The sequence below is a fragment of the Sodiomyces alkalinus genome (assembly GCF_003711515.1).
Source record: "Sodiomyces alkalinus F11 unplaced genomic scaffold SODALscaffold_7, whole genome shotgun sequence".
Lineage (NCBI taxonomy): Eukaryota > Fungi > Ascomycota > Sordariomycetes > Glomerellales > Plectosphaerellaceae > Sodiomyces > Sodiomyces alkalinus.
In genome coordinates this window covers 1348174-1367628 of record NW_021167085.1, presented here as the reverse complement: position 1 = coordinate 1367628, position 19455 = coordinate 1348174, and the positions used below count along the sequence as shown (strand labels likewise).

General features: G+C 56.4%; 7 protein-coding genes across 7 annotated transcripts; 3 read left to right on the top strand and 4 right to left on the bottom strand.

Moving 5' to 3' along the window:
* Nucleotides 1–424: 424 nt before the first annotated feature.
* SODALDRAFT_379910 (multidrug resistance protein) lies at nt 425–5502 on the top strand. The gene is made up of 4 exons (XM_028615075.1): nt 425–1802; nt 1874–2698; nt 2812–5028; nt 5133–5502. Exons 1-4 carry the CDS (start codon nt 840–842, stop codon nt 5157–5159), a joined length of 4032 nt encoding a protein of 1343 aa, XP_028465261.1. The 5' UTR covers nt 425–839; the 3' UTR covers nt 5160–5502.
* A 115-nt stretch (nt 5503–5617) lies between these two features.
* On the bottom strand, nt 5618–7066 carry SODALDRAFT_313655 (alpha/beta-hydrolase; the record flags this gene model as incomplete). Its single annotated transcript, XM_028609241.1, has 2 exons — nt 5618–6580; nt 6686–7066. The coding sequence occupies 2 exons, from the start codon at nt 7064–7066 to the stop codon at nt 5618–5620; spliced, it is 1344 nt and encodes a 447-aa protein (XP_028465260.1).
* Nucleotides 7067–7771: 705 nt separating this feature from the next.
* Nucleotides 7772–11787, bottom strand: SODALDRAFT_313653 (hypothetical protein). The gene is made up of 3 exons (XM_028609240.1): nt 9790–11787; nt 9447–9571; nt 7772–9357 (listed from the first exon to the last, which is right to left on the bottom strand). Exons 1-3 carry the CDS (start codon nt 11647–11649, stop codon nt 8265–8267), a joined length of 3078 nt encoding a protein of 1025 aa, XP_028465259.1. The 5' UTR covers nt 11650–11787; the 3' UTR covers nt 7772–8264.
* Nucleotides 11788–12012: 225 nt separating this feature from the next.
* On the bottom strand, nt 12013–14416 carry SODALDRAFT_334550 (pre-mRNA-splicing ATP-dependent RNA helicase PRP28). The gene has a single exon (XM_028612244.1). The coding sequence runs from the start codon at nt 14267–14269 to the stop codon at nt 12206–12208; it is 2064 nt and encodes a 687-aa protein (XP_028465258.1). The 5' UTR covers nt 14270–14416; the 3' UTR covers nt 12013–12205.
* A 299-nt stretch (nt 14417–14715) lies between these two features.
* SODALDRAFT_351732 (hypothetical protein) lies at nt 14716–15465 on the top strand (the record flags this gene model as incomplete). Its single annotated transcript, XM_028613554.1, has 3 exons — nt 14716–15107; nt 15202–15262; nt 15325–15465. The coding sequence occupies 3 exons, from the start codon at nt 14716–14718 to the stop codon at nt 15358–15360; spliced, it is 489 nt and encodes a 162-aa protein (XP_028465257.1). The 3' UTR covers nt 15361–15465.
* Nucleotides 15466–15830: 365 nt separating this feature from the next.
* Nucleotides 15831–16436, top strand: SODALDRAFT_325052 (hypothetical protein; the record flags this gene model as incomplete). Its single annotated transcript, XM_028609950.1, has 1 exon — nt 15831–16436. One exon carries the CDS (start codon nt 15831–15833, stop codon nt 16434–16436), a length of 606 nt encoding a protein of 201 aa, XP_028465256.1.
* A 1099-nt stretch (nt 16437–17535) lies between these two features.
* SODALDRAFT_325051 (hypothetical protein) lies at nt 17536–19263 on the bottom strand (the record flags this gene model as incomplete). Its single annotated transcript, XM_028609949.1, has 4 exons — nt 17536–18223; nt 18314–18711; nt 18781–19184; nt 19251–19263. The coding sequence occupies 4 exons, from the start codon at nt 19261–19263 to the stop codon at nt 17536–17538; spliced, it is 1503 nt and encodes a 500-aa protein (XP_028465255.1).
* Between the last annotated feature and the right edge of the window lie 192 nt (nt 19264–19455).

Sequence of the window (19455 nt, the reverse complement as noted above, 5' to 3'; positions counted from 1 at the left end):
ACAGAGAAATTTCTGTCGACATGATGTTCTAAGACTGTTGACAGATTGACCAGTTATCGGGCTCTGTCCTATACCCCCCCAAACCCGGGTAGGTACCTACCTTACCTTAAGTACCGTACCTTACCATTCTGTCCAAGGTACCTAATTAATACATACAACGTACTGGCTCCATCCGGGAGAATGGGGCTTTTAATCCCCACATTCATCTCCACTTCTTTATCATGCCCCCTTATCATTGGAGCTTGCTATATGCACGGCTCGTACTTTCGTATTTAACGGAAGCACAACGTACGTACTCGCACTTCATACAACTCCTATCCTAAGGTACCTTAACTGACGACGAGTACGGCCTTGGCAGATTAACCGACCTCATCTCCAGCGAAAAATTCCCGCCCGTTAGAACATGTTTATTTTCCCTGGAGAGAGTCAAAGCCGTTGGCCGTTTTCTTCCATTTCGTACCTTCGCATTGGAGTACGTTCATTTATCAGAGTACCCTTCCTTGCTGTGTCCACTCGGATCCTTTACTCTCTTACAGTCATGATGCGGTCTCTGTAGCTTCGTAAAATTCGTAAATATCACCCACCACATACGGACTCCCTTCCTTTTACTGCAATGAGCTTCGACATTCGCCTCCTGCTTGGACGTACATATTAGGACCACTGCCCATCTCCTAGACGATACACCTTCTCAGGCTCTTCCAACTCTCAGAACTCGCCTTCTTCTTCGTCTCCTCAATGAGACAGACTGAGACTGCTCCCATATCGGATCAACCTCATCTCTAGCAGGCCTGAAAACAAAAACCACAGTCAAACTTCACGGCCTACCCAAGTGAATCAACATGCTCGACACCGACGACAAGGTGTCGCCTCCCCCGGCAGACCCTATCCTCGAAAAGGGTAACAAAAACAAGCCGGAAGAGCAGGGGAAGACAGAGACGGAGACAGGGACAGGGACAGGGACAGAGGCAGGGACAGAGGCAGGGACAGAGACAACCTCCAACTCCAAGACGCGACCCGAGCGTGAACCGGCCATCAAGGACTACATCCGCATCTTCTCCTATGGCAACAGATGGGATTTACTCATGGGTATCCTCGCCTGCCTGGCCGCCATCGGCTCCGGCACCACCCTGCCCCTGATGAACGTCATCTTCGGTCAGCTCGTCGGCCAGTTCACAGGCTACTTCATGGAACCGCCCACCCTCTCCCGCCCGGACTTCGAGAGCCTCCTCGACAGGCAGGCGCTCTACATCCTGGCTCTCTTCCTCGGCCGCTTCGCCCTCACCATCGTCCACAAGTTCTGCTTCCGTATGATCGGCATCCGCCTGTCGTCCGCCATCCGCCTGCACTACCTCAAGTGCCTCTTCGGCCAGTCCATCCACGTCCTTGACTCGATGCCCTCGGGCAGCGCCGCCTCCACCATCACCTCCACCGCCAACACCCTGCAGCTGGGCATCTCCGAGAAGCTGGGCACCTTCATGGAGTACAACGGCACCATCTGGGCCGCCATCATCGTCGCCTTCACCTGGAGCTGGGACCTGACCCTCGTCACCGCCTCTGTCATCCTCTTCATCCTCATCGTCATCTCCGTCCTGCTTCCCTTTATTATTAAGTTCCATGCCGAGACCACCAAGGCCGATGCCAAGGCCACCTCTGTCGCCAGCGAGGCCTTTGGCAGTATTCGCATGTTGGCCGCCTGTGGAGCCGAGGACCGCGCCGCCGCCCGCTTCAATCGATGGGTGGTTGAAGCTCGCAAGAAGGGTCAGATGACTGCTCCTTTGTTCGCTTTGCAGATGGGTCTCGTCGTACGTTCTGTCCTTTTTTTCTTTCTCTCTCCATTCACACGCTGACCGACCGACTCACCGACCCTCGATAGTTCTTCGGTCTCTTTGGCGCCTTTGGTCTTACCTTCTGGTACGGCATTCGCCGCTTTTCCGACGGAGCATTCACCAACCCCGGTGTCATCATCGTCGTCCTCATGTCCGTCATGATGATCGTCATCTCCCTCGAACGCATCTCTACGCCTCTGATCGCCGTCAGCAAGGCCATGGTTGCCGCCTGCGAGTTCTTCACTGTCATCGACGCCCCTCAGCCCAAAACCGGATCTCTCAAGGACCCCGACGTCTCTGCCACCGAAGATATCGTCTTCGCCGACGTCACCTTCGCCTACCCCAGCCGGCCCCATGTCAAGGTCTTGGACGGCCTGAACTTGACCATCGAGGCCGGCAAGAACACCGCCATCGTCGGGCCCTCGGGTTCCGGTAAGAGCACCATCGTCGGTCTTATCCAGAGGTGGTACAATCTCCAGGAACAGCACGTCATCGCCAAGGCTGTCGAGAAGGACAAGATGAAGGAGGCTCAGAAGAAGAAGAACAAGAAGAAGGGCATTGTCGATCCGGATGATGATGATGATGATGAGTCTCGACCCGGGCCCGAAGAAACGGGTCCCGCTGTCAAGCTGAAGGGTTCCATCACAACATCTAGCCGGTCCCTCGATGAACTTGACCTCAAATGGTGGCGATCTCAGATTGGCCTCGTCCAACAGGAGCCGTTTCTTTTTAACGATACCATTTTCAAGAATGTCGCCTATGGTCTCATCGGTTCGCCCTGGGAGAACGAGACCGAGGAGAAGAAGAGGGCGTTGGTGATGGAGGCTTGTCGAGAATCCTTCGCTGACGAGTTCATCGATCGCCTGCCCGATGTAAGTCTCGAGTCGCTGAATGGCTGAGTGCCACTCAAGCCGTTCCCCCCTTTCTTTTCTTTTCTCTTCTTTACCCCCGGTTCTGACTAAAACCACCCTTTTCTTTTTGCCAGGGATACGATACCAGAGTCGGTGATAGTGGCGCTAAGCTCTCCGGTGGCCAGCGCCAGCGGATTGCCATCGCCCGGAGCATCGTGAGGAAACCCAAGATTGTGATTCTCGACGAGGCCACCAGCGCCATCGACGTCCGTGGCGAGAAGATCGTGCAAGCCGCCCTCGACAGGGTAGCCCAGAACCGGACGACCATCACCATCGCCCACCGCCTCTCCACCATCAAGAAAGCCGACCGTATCGTCGTGCTGAAGAAGGGCAAGGTCATGGAACAGGGTACCCATGAAACCCTCCTGGAGGACGAGAGTGGCCTCTACTATGGTTTGGTCTATGCGCAGAAGCTATCCCTGGGGGATGCTACCGAGGCGGACATCGACGAGAAGGAGGGGCAGGAGGAGGACCTCGAGCCCGTGCTCAAGCGGGAGAAGAGCGCGGCGCAGTCGTTGGCCGACGGGCCCCAGGTGAAGGGCAACGACGACGCGAAGCGGAACATCTTTGACAGCTTCGGCCGGCTGCTCCGTGAGCGGAAGAGCAAGTGGCCCTTCTACGTGGCCACCACCTTCGCCTCCATGTGCGCTGCGACCGGCACGCCGCTTCAGGCATGGCTGTTCGCCCAGCTCCTCAACGTCTTCTACCTGCAAGGAAACGAACTCAGGAGAGAGGGCGACTTCTGGTCCCTCATGTTTACGGTGCTGGCCATCGGTGTTGGGCTGTCCTACTTCTTCAACTGCTACATCGCCACTCATCTGCAGTTCTACATCAGCTCCGTGTACAAGCAACAGTACTTCGCCGCCATGTTGTTCCAGAAGACGTCCTTCTTTGACCTCGAGGAGAATTCCCACGGCACGTTGACCTCCCGCGTCGCCGGCGACCCGAAACAGCTCGAGGAACTCCTGGGCATCAACATGGCCTTCCTGCTTGTCGGCATCTTCAACCTCATCGGCTGCCTGGCGATCGCCTTCGCCTTCGGCTGGAAACTGGCCCTGGTCGCCATGTGCGTCACCATGCCCATGGGCATCTTCTCGGCCTACTGGAGAATGAGGTACGAGATCCAGTTCGACCAGATGAACGCCGCCGTCTTCGCCGAGAGCTCAAAGTTCGCCGCCGAGGCCATCGGCGCGTTCCGGACCGTCTCGGCCCTGACCATGGAAGACGTCATCAGCTCGCGGTACGACACGCTCCTGGAGAACCTCGTGGGCACGGCGAACAAGAAGGCGCGGTGGGCCTCCATCGTCATCGCTTTCGCCGAGAGCGTCAGCCTCGGCTGCCAGGGCCTCATCTTCTGGTACGGCGGACGCCTGCTGGCCAGCCGGGAATACCAGACCGAGAACTTCTTCGTCTGCTTCATGGCCGTGATCCAGGGCGCCGAGGCGACAGGCCAGTCGCTGAGCTTCGGGCCCAACGCGGCGCAGGCCACGGCGGCGTCCAACCGCATCATCGACATGCGCGACTCGAAGAACACGGACCGCGTCGACAAGGACGAGCAGATCCCGGACACCGAAGGCGGCGTCAAGATCGAGCTGCGCGACGCCCACTTCAAGTACCCGACGCGCAATGTCTCCGTGTTCAAGGGTCTCAACCTGACCATCGAGAAGGGCCAGTTCGCCGCCCTGGTGGGGCCGTCGGGCTGCGGCAAGACGAGCATCGTCTCGCTGCTCGAGCGCTTCTACGACCTCCAGCAGGGCGCCATCCTCTGCAACGACAAGAACATCTACGACCTCAACGTCTACGAGTACCGCAAGAACCTCTCCCTGGTGGCGCAGGAGCCCAACATGTTCCAGGGCACGGTTCGCGAGAACGTCCTGCTGGGCGTCGACCCGGACACGGTCACTGAGGACCAGCTCGTCCAGGCCTGCCGCGACGCCTCGATCCACGACTTCATCGCCTCCCTGCCCGACGGCTACAACACCGACATTGGGTCCCGCGGCGTCTCCCTCTCCGGCGGCCAGAAGCAGCGCCTCGCCATCGCCCGCGCCCTCATCCGGAACCCGCGTATCCTGCTCCTCGACGAGGCCACCAGCTCCCTCGACTCCGAGTCGGAGAAGCTCGTCCAGGCCGCCTTTGAGCGCGCCGGAAAGGGCCGTACCATGGTCGTCGTGGCGCACCGTCTCGCCACTGTCCAAAACGCCGACATTATCTTTGTTCTGGGCGAGGGAAAAGTCCTCGAGAAAGGGAATCATGCGGACTTGCTGAAGAAAAGGGGTATATATTGGCACATGGTTAGTGTTTCTTTTCTCCCCCCCCCCCTTTTATCGTCCTCTTTATCTTCCCCTTCTTCGGCTATGAATGAGTGCTTGCTAACTCGTGAACCACCGAAATATAGTGCCAAAGCCAAGCGTTGGACAAGTAATCTTCCCATTCTACTCTCATCGAGTTCTTTTTTCTTTTCTTTTCTTTTTCGTGCTTTGCCTAGCAAGTTGGGTCGAATAGACGGCCCTTCATGTGCTTGTCTGTCTTACTAGAACCCGTTCATACCTTACCTCATACCCATTTGTACGTCCTCATACCAAATAATTCATTGCTGCGGAACAAGAATAGCGGTCACAGCCAACTCCCCTTTGTAATTTAGGAATCTGGCATCTAGAGGTCGTGTATGAAATGCATTAACATATATCGTGGCTGGTTCTTATATGCTCTTCCCGAATGTCCAGAAAAGGGAAAAGAAAATCTTGAATATCAAGACTCGCTGCCTCGTACTCCAACTCCTGTAAACCATGCTTGGTCTAGTCCTCCAAAACTCCGGTCCTGATGCGATGTTGGTCGATTGGTTCATTGCACGTTGACGTCTTCGCCCTTTGTTCGGTATAATCATATCCTCTCCTTTCTGACGAGACCCCAGAACGAATCGAGCTGGGCCATGATGTCCTCGACGTGTGTCATGACAAAGTCATGGTTCCCATCCAAGACACCCCAATGTACTTTGTCGACATCGCCAAGAAGCGGACGGCCTTCCCGCTCGTAGGCTTCACAATTGACAATCTCATCATGGCGAGCCAGGAGAACGGCGATGCGGCCCGGAGACAGAAGGCGGCCGAGGGAAGCCCAAGTGGGGTGTTGGTCCGTCAAGGGGGCGTGGCGTATGCAGCTCATAAAAGCCGGGACAAAGCCGGCGTGATGGGTGACCATCCAGCGGACATATTCGTCAACGCGGCGCTCGAGTGGCAGGGTCGGAGTACCTTCCGGTCCTTTGGTTTCGGAGGCGACGACATCGGCAACCTTGGCGGTGGGGGAAGAGGAAGAAAGCTCATCCCGGAGAGAGTCTGCCTGGGTCGGTTTCCGCTTGGAGGATGCCGCAATAGGACGCTGGAGACGGCTTTTGGTGGCAAGGGCGAGGAGGCGCTCGGGGACGAGACCAGAGCGGAAGGTGAGGCGAGCGATAGTACCGAAGTCGGCGGTGCGGATGAGACCTGCGGGTGCCAGAAGCACGAGGGAGGCCGGGAGACGGGGAAACCCGGCAGCGAAAGAGGCTGCGAGGGCACCGCCGAGAGAGTAGCCTACAAGGTGGAAGGCATGGTTTCCGGTCCAGGGCAAAGGGGAGGAGGCGAGGGCAAGGAGGATATTCGAGGCGTAGAGACGGTCGTCGTGGGGAAGGTCGCCCACACCATCCGAGAAACCCCGGCCGAAGAGGTCGAAAGTAAGAACGCGGCAGCCCTTGTCGGCCAGAGCGCGAGCTAGCGGCGCGAGAGTGATGCAAGGTGTCGAGATGCCATGGACAAGGAGGACTTTAGGGCCGTTGACGTTGCCCCATTCATACACACGGATGGTGCCGTACTAGCAACCAGCTGTTAGATACATCTGCCTGACCTATTCGGCGCGGGACGTGGCCAGGCCAAGGGCCGGAAGGGAGGGGGAGGGGGAGGGGGAGGGGGAAATTACCGGAGTGGTCACATCCCGAGCCCCAGGGAGGACATCTGGGTGGTAGACCTGAGACTTGATGGCGTCGGGGGGCACGTCGGGAAACGAGGCCCTCAGTGGACTGGGGATGGCTCTCCCCCACTTAGGGTAAAGAACATATCGAACAATGAAGAAGACAACAAGGGTGGTAACGGCAGTTGTTGTGATGAGAGACAACCTGTCGGGTGAGGGAAGTAGTAGTTGTATATTGGACAGATGTGAGACGGATTCTACGGCGAAGGTGAGGGCGACGCTGAAGGGCGAAGTGGGAACGGAGATGGCGGCCGGCTCAGCCCCGGTATTAGTATCAAAGCTTCGCGAGGTGACCCGCAAGGAGTCGGCCAGTCGAGAAGAGTCTGACATGGGTGCTGTCTTTTCCTGCTCCCTTCGTGTCTTCTCGATCTTTCTTTTCCTGGTTTCGCTGCGGTGGATGGACGAAGTAAGAGACGAGTTTGTTAGAGGATATGGTTCTCAAGATATCAGCTCTAGCGAGTAGTTACTCCGTAGAACAACGTAAATAGAAGAAGCTAAGCAAAGTGAGGTAACGTAGAGATGGGTTGTTTCTGTTCTGTCTAGGATGGGAGGGACGAAAAGTTGAGCGCGATTAACAAAGAGGGAGAGAGAAGAAGAAGAAAAAGAAGAACGAGAAGACAAAAAGATACATAAAATTTAGAAACATGGAAAATAGAAACGACCCCAGGAATGATGTAGAATACCTAAGAAATAGCAGGGAGAGAAGTCGCCGGGAGCATCGGAGTGGTTAAGAGCCGGGCTAACTGAGAGGAGAAAGAAAGGACGGTGGGGGAAGGGCATTTCCATTATTAGGGGGGCTATGACGTTCCTGCCGCTCCCTTTCCATTCCTACAATGTTGTCTGTGCATTCGCAGTTGGTCTTTCCGTAAGGGGTTCCCAAAGGTGAGAGTCCCTGAGAAATACGATGTCATCATTCTACCGTACCCACCCACGTAGGATACGTATACCTAACCGAGTACGGATGCCGGGAACCGGCTAGACACCAGCCCTGTTCGTTTTCGTCAACAACTCCGGTCCCTAAGCCATTTTCGGAGTGCAACGCCCCCACCAACGCCCCCACCAATGCCCCCACGTGCCCGATCCGGAAAGTTGTTCCTGAAGCGAGTTCCAGTACCTTACGTAACCTTACCCTAAAGACCATGAGCGCTAGGCTGACTCGCAATGTAGTGTAAGGTCCCTTATGTATGGTGTCACGACAAGACAACGGGGTGTTGGTTCATTTGGAAATCCCGAACCAAAACGGCAGTGTGCCATGTAACTATGAGTCGAAGCAGGAGGGAATAACGGAAAAAAAGAAGAAGAAAGGAAAAAAAGAAGAAAAATTTAGAACAAGAATCTCTCCATAATGATCATACCGTATCATCAGTGGCTATGCTCTCGACCATTAATATAGCATAGAAGCAAATAGCAATAATATGAAGAAGCAAAGAGAGACCCAGCGCCGACGGTGCTAAATATATTATGTCACCCGCTTCCTCCCTCCGAAACTCCACAAACACCCTTGGATACCCTTAAAACTCCTCCCCTCTCATCCTAACCCTACGGCCCAGGCCGCATCCCCCAGTTGCTTCAGCAGTTGGCACATATTCTCCACGATGGGCGGCAGAACCACCTTTCCGTCTCCAAAATTGGCCCGCAAGACCTGCTGCGCGATTTCCATACAGCCCCTCGGGTCCTCTACATCTGCCTGCGTCGTTGTCTCCGCCCTGCTCTCGGTCTTGCCCGTCGCAGGTCCCTGTATCACCGGCCTGCCCTGCCCGAAGCCGATGTAGTGGTTCACCGGCCCGGACACCATCCCGTCCAAGTGGACGAGTCCATCCCGCCCATGCTGACCTCCGGCAACCGCCGCCGCCATCATCGCCGCCGGCCCAGGAGGCATGCCCGAAGCCCTAGTCACCACGCCGAACGTCCAGAAGGCAAGCGCCGCGTGGTGCACCGCCACCGCGTAAAAATCCTTCAGGTGGCCCGACGGGAACAGCTTCGCGTACCGCAGCACCTGCCCGGCGTGCCACAGCGCCTGCCGCCCCGCCACGCTGTGCACCCACACCCGCAGGTTCCCCAGCACCCGCCGCGCCTGCTGCTCCCCTTCCTTGCCCGAGAACAGCTGCAGGTCGTCCAGCGAGAGGTGCAGGTTCATGAGGAGCAGGTGCAGCATGAGCCTCTCCTGTGGCAAGATCTCCTCCCAGTCCGACGTCAGCGCCTGGAAATCCTCCAGCTGTCTGCAGAGGTCGGCGTGCCGTGACCGAAGCAGCTGGTCGCCGCCTGCCCCGTCGCCTTGGAGCCACAGACGAGACCGAAGCACGGAACAGAGCCGTTGGTATTCCATGATCAGGGACCAGAAACCGTGGAGGTAGATAGACACGGAGGACTGGACGTCGACGCGGTGTCGGTTGGTCGCCAGTATCTTAATGTCGCGGAAGAGGTCGCCGACGCAAGGGGGCCTTTTGCTCTCGCCGGCATTCCTCTCCAGGGTTTCTTTCCTCCACTCGTCCGCCGTCTCCGCGAACCAGAGCTCTTTCGATTCAGGTAAAGGCAACGTCAGTTCCGCGTAGGACATGCCTGGGTTGACAAGGGTGCATATCGAGCTTTGGGCGTCTCTGATGTAACAATGAAAGGCGAGTCTGTGTGGCGGGATACGAGTAACATTAGTTAGTCCCCAAGGCGTAGACCGGGACGGGGGCAAAAAAAAAAAAAAAAGAGTCAGTCTAACCTTTTCCACGATTCGCGCTCGCACCAAGCTCTCCATCTCTGGTCAAGCACCGCCCCTTTGTCTGACGGGCCGAGATCAATCAAAGGGTATCCGGATCGCTGAAACTTGTTCCGGTATCGCATCATCTAACCCTTGGGTATAAGCGCCTTTGTAACGAGGAAGCGGTTGTCCGCAAAAAGAAAAAAAGAGGAAAAAAAGAGGAAAAAAAGAGGGAAAAAAAGAGGGAAAAAAGAGGGAAAAAAGAGGGAAAAAAGAGGGAAAAAAGAGGGAAAAAAAAGAGGAAAAAAAAGGAGAAGAAAAAAGTAAAGAACCCCCCCAAGAAAGAGAACGGGATTCATCTCACCGTGACGGGAATTCCCAGATGGCACTCGGCGATTTCCATCTTCCTCCTTATGCCAGACCACAGAGCAACATCTTGCGTGAGTACCAGCGACTGAACTAAGCCCAGCGCCTGGATAGCCGTGTTGGTCTTTTCAAAGTTCTCGGGGATCGTCATGCGAACCGCCTCCTGCACAGCGAACCCCCACTTCCGCAGCGTCGTCACCGGCGTCAGGATCGCTCCCGAGGCGGCCGCCATGGCCAGCCAGTCGGGCCACTGCGCCTTCATCCGGAACGTAGCCTGGTGGATCCACTGCGAAGTCTGGCAAAAGTGCGACGCCAGGAAGATGTGGATGAGGCTGTCCATGAGGTCGACCGAAGGGAACGCCGACGCCACGCGCGCCATCACATCGTTGGACCTGCACGACTTCAGCACGATCGCCAGCACCCCGTCTCGTCCGGACGGCTCCAGCCTGTCCGGCACCGTCTTGCGCAGCTTCTTCCGGCTCTCGCACACCGCGCCCGCCGCTTCGCCCGCGGATACCGGCAGGTTGCTCTGCTCCTGGTAGCTCGAGTCGACGCCGGAAGGGTGCCACCGCCACGGCGAGTCGGTCCAGAGCTTGACCAGGTTCTGCCGCATCTGCGAGAGGTCGACCGAGTCGTCCGTCTTCGGCGTGAACGTCTGAGACCCGGCCGCGTCCCCGAGAAAATCGGCGTTCCAGTAGTCCAGGAGGCTAAAGTCCCCTTCGTTCAGATCGAGGTTTACGCGGCCTCCGACATCCAAGACGGCAAGGCCTTGTGTTACTTGGATTTTGGAAGACGCGGCCTCGTCCTGATCGTAGATGACGTTCTGAAGGAAGTCTGAGAAGGATACCCCAGATATGTCAACGCCTTGGCTGTTGGCGACAGCACCATAATGGACTTGCGCGGCAGACTCGGACACTCCCTGTCCGGGTACCTGTTCATGGCGTGGGGTGAGAAGCTGGGTGGCCTGTGTGGCCTGGGTGGCCTGTGTGGCCTGGGTGGCCTGTGTGGCCTGTTCCGAAACAATGGCCGCCGGGTGTGTCGACATTGATGTTGATGCAAACTGGGTGCCATGGGGCTTCGACGTGGAAGGGGTGCTGTAGCTGTATGGGGCCGTCGGGAAGTATGACCCAGAGGAGGCTGCATCGGAGGCACTGGTCTGCAGAGAAGGACTGCCTATCGATGCCGGGGTAGAATGGGCGCTGGTAGAAAGGTGAAGGAGGTGCATAGCAGCAGCAGAGCCCACTTCGGACGACAGATACTGGCACTCGAGGTCACGGCTCCGACAACGGGTGCAGGGTTTCTGCTCCTCGCACTTGACCCGGGCCGCGGCACAGGCTCGACAGGCATGGGAGACGCGGGCCGACCCCGGGGACGAGCTGATGAGGCGCCGCTTCTTGTTCGGGTCATTGTCGTTTTCGTGGTTGGCTACATGCCGCTTCAGGAGATCCTGGCGGGCGAAGGCCTTGGTGCAGACATGGCAGACGAAGCGCTTGCCGAGGGTGTGCGTCTGGATATGTCGGGCCAGGTGCTCGGGACGTGAGTAACGCTTCTGGCAGTGGGCACACTGGTAGAGCCTCGGTGTGGCGGTATGGCTGGGAGTGTTGTTGGGAGAAGGAAGGTTTGTTGGCGGACTCGATCCCGCCGGCCTCAGGGTGGCGTCGGAGGCGCCAAGGGCGCTGGGAATGGCGCCGAGATGTGGTGGGGCCGCCGGCGCCGACCCTGGATGGGGCACGACTCCGGCCCCGTCTTCTTGTAGGTACTGTCGGTGGTCGGTAATAAGGAGACATGGGGTTGGACGCGGATCGGACGGCGGGGCGTGGTGGAGGAGGTTCGATATGGAGGAGGGACCCCACGGCATGTCATCCACTCCGGGCCCCCATTCAGGCCCAGAAGAAAACAGGGCAGAATATGCAAGGGCGGGAGAAGTGATTGGCTCTGACTCGTTGGATAGGTGGTCGTATATCACAGCCGAGACGATACGAGGCGGTCTTTCGGCTTGTGGGATGGAGATGAGAATCAAATTGAGCAATCAGACCCGTTGTGTGGTTCCGATGTGGGCGCATGTTCCGGCTACGCGCAGCCGCAACTCGGTTACTTTCCGACGCTAGCCCATGGTTGGCCAACTCCTTTTAAATCAATATTCTATTGCATCAGCTAGGTTACTACTGAATATATTGGTTTATTGAAAGCAAAGAAATACACTGTGTTTATCGTACTGTCGAGGGCCTATTCACACTGTGCGTGCCAGAACCACTGACAAGAGGCTGTTGGAATTGAAATGAGAAAAGAACCAAAAGAAAGAATATAAACATAAAAGAGGAAGAGGATGAAAACGCAAAGGAAACATATTCAAGGTAAATGAACCGTACAATTGAGGGCAAAACAAATGTCGTCCCTACAGCATTACGGGGGGGCTATTCTAGCTTCCTATCCTTCCTATAGCCGCCCTTCTGTGGCTTCTGCTGTGCTGCCTCATGCCGGCGCAACTCCTCTGGCACCTTCGAAATCGTGCTCTTCGTGAGCATTTGCTTGAGGTCGTAGTACAGATCCGTATCCTCGGGCCCTAGGAACGTAATAGCCACACCCGACTTGCCGGCACGGCCAGTTCGGCCGACACGATGCGTGTACGACTCGATGTTCGTGGCCATGTTGAAGTTGACCACGAGCGAGACGTCCTGCACGTCGATACCACGACCGGCCAGGTCCGTCGCCACCAGCACGTCCGTTTGTCCGTTCCGCACCGACGCAAGAGCCGCCTCACGCTGCTCCTGCGTCTTGCTGCCGTGCAGGGTAATGGTGGAACACCCCGTGTGCTTGACATCGCGCGCCACCGCATCGCAGTTGCGCTTGATGTTGACAAAGACGATGATCGGCGGTGCGAACTCGCCCGACGCGAGGATCTGCTGCAGCCTCTTCTTCCGCTTGTCCTCGCCCGAAATGAACTCCACCCGCTGCTCGACCGTCTCGACCGCCTCGCCGACGTTGCCAATGGTCACGATAGCCGGCCGTCGTAGATACTTCTTCGCTATTCTCTCCACGACGCTCGGCATCGTGGCCGTGTACATCATCGTCTGCCGGTATTTGTCTCTCCCGCCGAGGTACCTCTTCATCAGCTGCGCGTTCTCGGCATCGTCCGTGTCCGGTTTCTCGTTGGTGACGGGCAGCGCGTCGAGGATCTTGTTGACCGGCTCCTCGAAGCCGAGGTCAATCATGCGGTCTGCTTCGTCCATGATGACGTAGCAGCACTGTGATAGTACGAGCAGTCGCCGTTCGATACAGTCGACCAATCGACCGGGCGTGGCGACGACGATTTCCGCCCCGTTGCGGAGCGCGAAGGCTTGCTCTTCTAGCGAGTGACCGCCCACGATACTGACCACCTTGAAGCCGAGCGGCGTGGCAAACTTCTTGGCCTCAGATTCGATTTGCTGCACCAGTTCTCTCGTCGGCGCCAGGATCAGGGCGTATGGACCGTCGTTCCTATTCATCTCCCCAAGAGGCGGTAGGTCTGAGATGTAGACAAGCAGCGGAAGAAGGAAGGCTGCAGTTTTGCCGGAACCCGTGACGGCGACGCCAATGAGATCTCTTGCTTGTAGAGCGATGGGGATGGCGGCCCTCTGAATAGGCGTGGGTTCGTCGTATCCCACCTTTTCCACAACGTCGAGCAACCGCTTCGGCAGTCCCGACTCTTTCCAGTTTCGCATCGGGTTCGGGATGGACCCGCCCTTTGTGGCAATGCCAAAGTCTTCCTTGAAGATGCGCCAGTCACGAGGCTGCATCTCTTCAAGAGTTTTCTCATTCCACCGCTTGCCGAACCCGAACCGTTGGGCGCGCCCCCTGGCTTGGTCGCGAGCCGCATACCAATTATCCATGAACTGCCGCGCCAGCTCGGGTCCATCCTCCCCGTATTGCTCTCGGATCTTCCTCGCCCGTCGCCTGGCAGCTTCTTCGGCTTCTTCGCTAAAGTAGTCGGCACTGCCGTTGCCGTTCAACGAGTTGGAGTTGGATTTGCCGTTTGTCGCCGTCGAGGCTAGGGGATCGTTTCGAAGGGTCGTGTCTTCAGCCTCGTCCCAGTCGAACTTGAACTCGGTCGCTCTCTTCCGTTTTTTTGCTGCTGAAAAATTCGAGTGACGGTTGACTTCGGGTCCGAGGTACCGCTCGCGCAGCTGTTGCCTCTCGAATTCCTCCTCTGACATTCTCGGCTCGCGTTTTCCTGCGCCTGAGGAGCCTTTAGGCCCTGCTCGGCGCTCCGACGGGCGTTCGGGAGCCCGTTGGGGAGCCCGTTCGAGCTCCCGTTGTCGAGATTGCTCCTCGGCCTTGGCTAGCCATTGCCGCTCGTTCTCAGCTTTCTTACGGGCCTCTTCTTCCTGTTTTCGCTGCAGCTCGTCTGCTTCTTTCTTAGCTTTTTCGGCAGCCTGACGCTCGCGCTCCTTTTTCGGGACGAACCGAAGTTTGGGAGCTGCTACTCCAGGCCCGGCCATGCTGGGGCGAATTCTGGTTCTGGGGGGCGACGTCTCAAGAGTACAAAATAAATGGTTTTTGATGCCGTCTTATCGACCTCTTACTAAACACGTACGAGTACAGGTTGCCGTAGATATCACACTCCGTCAAATCGTCTGTGGTTTGATCAAAGTTGGGGGAAGGGAAGGAAACGCAACGCGAGGATTGTCTGTCAGTGATGGCCACTACCTTGATTACCTTATCCTTCTGTACGACGTAGTACGTAGCCAGGCAGTATACACCGTACAGTACGCAATCAACACTGTGTTGTAGTCAGCTTCTGTGGGTCTGTAGGTTTGACTTGAAGAGTGGATAACCAGAAGATTATTCGCATCGTCGACACGAACAGCTCTGTGCATCCGTACCAACGATGCGATGCTCATCGCGGTTTGCTATATCCTGATAACGAGCATATAGAGCCGCGACAATGGCAGCGACAGAGCAGTATATCCAGCTTGCAAAAGCGCTCCCGGCGCGTCTCCAGCGATTCCTCGCCCGTTATCCTCCTCCGTCCATCCTTCCCGCCGGCACCAACCCGGAGACCTTCAAGACGGGCTACCAAGAAGCCACCCCGAACCCCTTCAAACCGCATAAGCATCCCGTAACCGGAAAGCGCCACGAGCCGGTATACTCGCTGCGACGGCAAGCGGAGCTGGTCAAGCTGGCTCGCGAACATGGCGTAGAAGAGCTGCTGCCGCACACCGTCAAGGCAACCGAACACCGACTGGCAGAACGCGTCGAGCACGGTCTTAGGGTTAAGGGTACAGGTGTAGGACAGAAGGTCAAGGGACACATACACGAGAGGACCAGTATCCAAAGGTATGTGGCGTCTTGGGTGCAAGGGCTGAGTCTTCGAGCTCCAGTCCTCCGTCTCCAGTCTCAAGGCGACTATGACTTGGCTAACAGTATACAGAATGGAAAAGAAGAGAACCGCTATGCTGGAGATGCCCGATCTGATGAGGGAATGGAAGAAGGTGAGTTCAACTCCACCTGGTTCATGGGACAGACAGACACTGACATACTACCTTCACTACAGGTTGGCAGATACAGGTGGAAGAAGTTCCCCAAATAAGCGACGACGACACGTCAGAAAGAACATTCGGATTCAGCAATCTGTGTATATACTACCTCTGTATCACCATGTACCACGAACAAGTTCCTTTCCACAAGCTCAGGGTCATATGTGTTTTGCTGCTGGTGGTTTCCTGTGCTCAGCAGTGCCATTCCAGCATGAGGCATGATGACACGGGATGCTTTCAGAAAATCTTCCATTATCCTTCGCCGCCGGCCCTTTCTATTGCTTCTTCTCGCAATTCATTGCCCTTTCATTAGGCCAATTCTTGCTCGAAACGGATATCTAAACGATATCTACATTTTGCTCACGTGACCACAGTTCTGGCGACACGGCAATGGCCAAAAAGAAACTAAAAAAAAATCCACCGTTCTACATAATCACTCAGTATTAGGTACGGCACCTCCTCGTATCCCCAACAACTAATAACTCATTCCCTGGGCCTATCACGTGGCTCACTCATCTTCAAAATGAACATCTCACATTTGGGTCTGCACGGTACACCGCAAACCTATTACGAAGTCCTCGACATCTCCCCAGCACTCCTGTCAGACCAAGCTCATCAACCAGCCCAACTCGTCAAGCGGGCCTACCATCGCGCCCTTCTACGCCACCACCCAGACAAGGCCAAGTCAGAAACAGCAAATCGAACGCCGCCATCGGCACACCTTACCGGCAGTAACAGCCGCGGCAGCCCGGAATTCACAATCGACCAGATCACAGTCGCCTACAAGACGCTCTCGGACCCGAAATCCCGCGCTGCTTACGACCTCTCGTTATATGCCGCCTCCGCTTCCGCAAGGGCTCATGGACCGTTCGGCCACGAAGGGCGACATCACCAGGGCGGGGCGGGGGTCACGTCCTTCCAAACGGGTGTTGAGAACGTCGACCTCGACGACTTGCCCTTCGACGAGGCGCAGGATTGCTGGTACCGTGGCTGCCGGTGTGGTAACGATCGTGGTTTCGTCTTCGCCGAGACAGACCTCGAGGACGCAGGCGCGGCGGGCGAGCTGCTCGTCGGGTGTCGGGACTGCAGTTTATGGATGAAGGTCCATTTTGCCATTATGGATGAATGAGCGAAAAGAGACGGTGGAGTAGGCTAGCGGACGGCTGCTCAGCTCGACTTCTCTGTTGCTGCGACATACTCTACCACTGCAAGTACCCCAGGCCAGGCGTGCGTGGCTACCCCTGCCTGCAACACGCGGGCGTCATCTAGGCCAATGCTGCGAGAGCCTTCGCGCAGGACGTACCAAACCAAGACGTCATGAGCCTCCCGTCTTATCCCACGACATTTGTGCATACACGATATGTCCCTACGAATACTGAGCAGCGTTCAGATACGAGTAGGACAACGACGCCCTATTCACTTATACGGATTGGGTCTTTCCCGGTCCCCCTATCCAGAAGCACTTCACTGTTTGATCATCTGCTTAGCGTTTAGAGGCGGAGCTATAAAAGGCGGGCCGATGAAGCGTGACCAAACGGGAAGCAAGTTCCCTAAGCTCAGACCGACAAAGTTGGAATCTGCAACCCTACGCGAACTCGATGCTCAATAGACAAGCCTGGGTGCTTCTGGTGCACTGGAAAACACCATCTGATCTTGTCAGGTACAGACAGCTGTATCACCTGCCGGACGTGTGGATAGTCTGAGCAGACCAACATACGTGGATGGGGAACAGCAATCTGAGACCTCCAACATCAAGTGTAAAACTATCTACTGTCGTCCTATCATTAGCGACCTGGAAATAACAACCATCACTCCTTGTTGAAGTTGAGCAGCCATGTCAAAGAAAGGAAATAATGTGAATTAATTTGGAAAGGCTACCTATATCCACCCATTCCGGTCCAGCCAAGCGGGACAAGCGTCACTTCCCTGGGTCCTCAACGCCGAGATGGTATATATAAATGAGTCTGACGACAAACGAAACCGAATCCTAGCCAACTGATATCGCGCAGAGGGTGATGCGGCGGGACCTCCTGAACCCAGCAGCTCAGTTGATATGTTTTGATATGAAAACAACCTGAATCGTCCCGTCGTCTGTTCCCCGCGAGGTATCATCCTCCATCATTCGTTTTGATTTTTTGTAAAAGCTCGCTAATCGTCGCAGCCGCGCCCGTGCATCGGGCAATCTTCCTTCTTCATCTCAACTGCTTCCCGTCGTACTTTGAACGCCGTTACCTGTGCTTCGGCGCCATGTCGGCGTACGCGCCAGGAATAGGCACAGCTTCATACACCGGTTCGTCTGCCGCGCCACTGACGTGCTCGTGCTCGATGTGGACCGGCTGCCGTTGGGAAGGTTGAGCGACGGGTTCCGGCTGGGCGGGGAAGCTCGGCGCCTCGGTGGAAGTCGGGGTGAGGCCGGCCTGGTTCTTGGGCTTTGCCGAAGGGGCCTTTGTCGGCGGCGCCTGCAGCTTGAAGGTGGACTGTTGCTGGCGGACGAAGCTGGATTCAGGCTCGACGAAGCGGGTGCCGGGGGTGAAGGACGGCTGCTGTTGCGTGCCCTCTTCGATGGCGCCGAGGGACGCGAACGTCTTCTCGGGGTTGCGCGGCGACAGAGCGTACTGGCTGTACAGGCCGGGCGACTTGAGGCTGGGAGACCTGAGACCGGGGGTGTTGGGAGCGGACTGGCTCCGGAGCTGGGCCAGGTACAGATCGGTGCGAGCCTTGTCGCGCATGTTCATGGACTTGTGGAGGCGACGCTTGGTGTAGTAGCGGTAGAAGACGATGCTGTAAAGAGAGATGGCGATGATCTCGACGACGATCTCGATCAAGATGCAGATGAGGACCCAGTTGTTCAGGCGGCAGACGAGGGCGTAGTCGACCTCGTTGCTGTACAGATCGGCACGTCTGTTTTCGCGGCAGCTACGAGAAAATCAAAGTCAGCACGCCAGCGTGTCAATGATAGGACAGGTAGAAAAGAAAAAAGAAAAAAAAAGAAAAAAGGCGGCTCACCTCCATCCCCACACGTCCTGCCCGTCCATTGTGTTCCGGGAATGCTGGAAGATACCGGCAGAAACGGCCCAGAGAACCATGGAGAGGATGAACCACCCAATGGCAAACATAGTGTAGTAGGTCGAGACCTTCTCCGCTCGCTTGTGGCCACCACGGCAGTAGGCGGCAAAGACGATGATGCAACCGAGGAGCGAAATGCCGGCCACAACGATGACAATGATCTGGGGCCATAGCCTTGTCCCTTCTGCCCAAGAAGGCAGGCCACTGTGTGCGGGCAAAGCTCTTGTCGCATTGAAGATGGAGAAGGAGGCCGAGAGCATGGAAATGATGATCAGGGCACAGCTAAAGCTGACGCCTCGGAGGGCAAACTTGGCCATTCGCACTCGGGTTTTAATCCTCTGCAACTTGAGTTAGTCTTGGGCAAAAGTCCGCCACGTTCTGCCCAAAGGCATAGAGCAATCACGTACCAGATCCCGGGCCTGCTCTTTGTCGGTTTTCGTCTCCCGCTTGTCCAGAACATCCTCCTCCCGGAACGTCGGGCTCAGCGGGTTGTCGAACCTCCTTGCGGGGGTTCCTGGCACTTTCATGGCGCTCTTGAGGGGGGTCTTTGGGCTCATGGGAACGGCAACCGACTCCCGGTTGTTTATGTAGCCAAAGCCAATGTCGCCAGGTTGCGACTGGGGCACTTCTGACTTGTCGTCCATCGGGACGAAGGGAGACCGAGGGCCGTCGACGGGAGAGTGTACTGATGTGGCTTCGGCAAAACGAGGCGTGCGAGGCGGCTTTAGTGATGAAGTCGAGGATGACGAGTCTGTCGAGGCTGAACGTTTGGCCGTGAGATTTAGAGCGGCTGGCCGCTTCCTGTTGTCGTCTGACGGCGAACAATTAGAGTCTGACTGTTGGATGAGATGAAACGGCCGAGAACAAAGAGACTTACCTTGCGGAGACATGAGGGGCGCACAGCGTAGAGAAAGGGAGGACCACTTCTATATAGGTAGCTGAAAGGAAAGACTAAGAGAGAGACACCCTTGGTGCTCGAGGCTGGATAATGAAAGTTAACTATTGCAAAGCCTTGCGACAGGCAAGCAAGGTGGCGAAGCAGAAAAGAGACGATATTGAGAATAGAAAATCTTAGGGTGAGA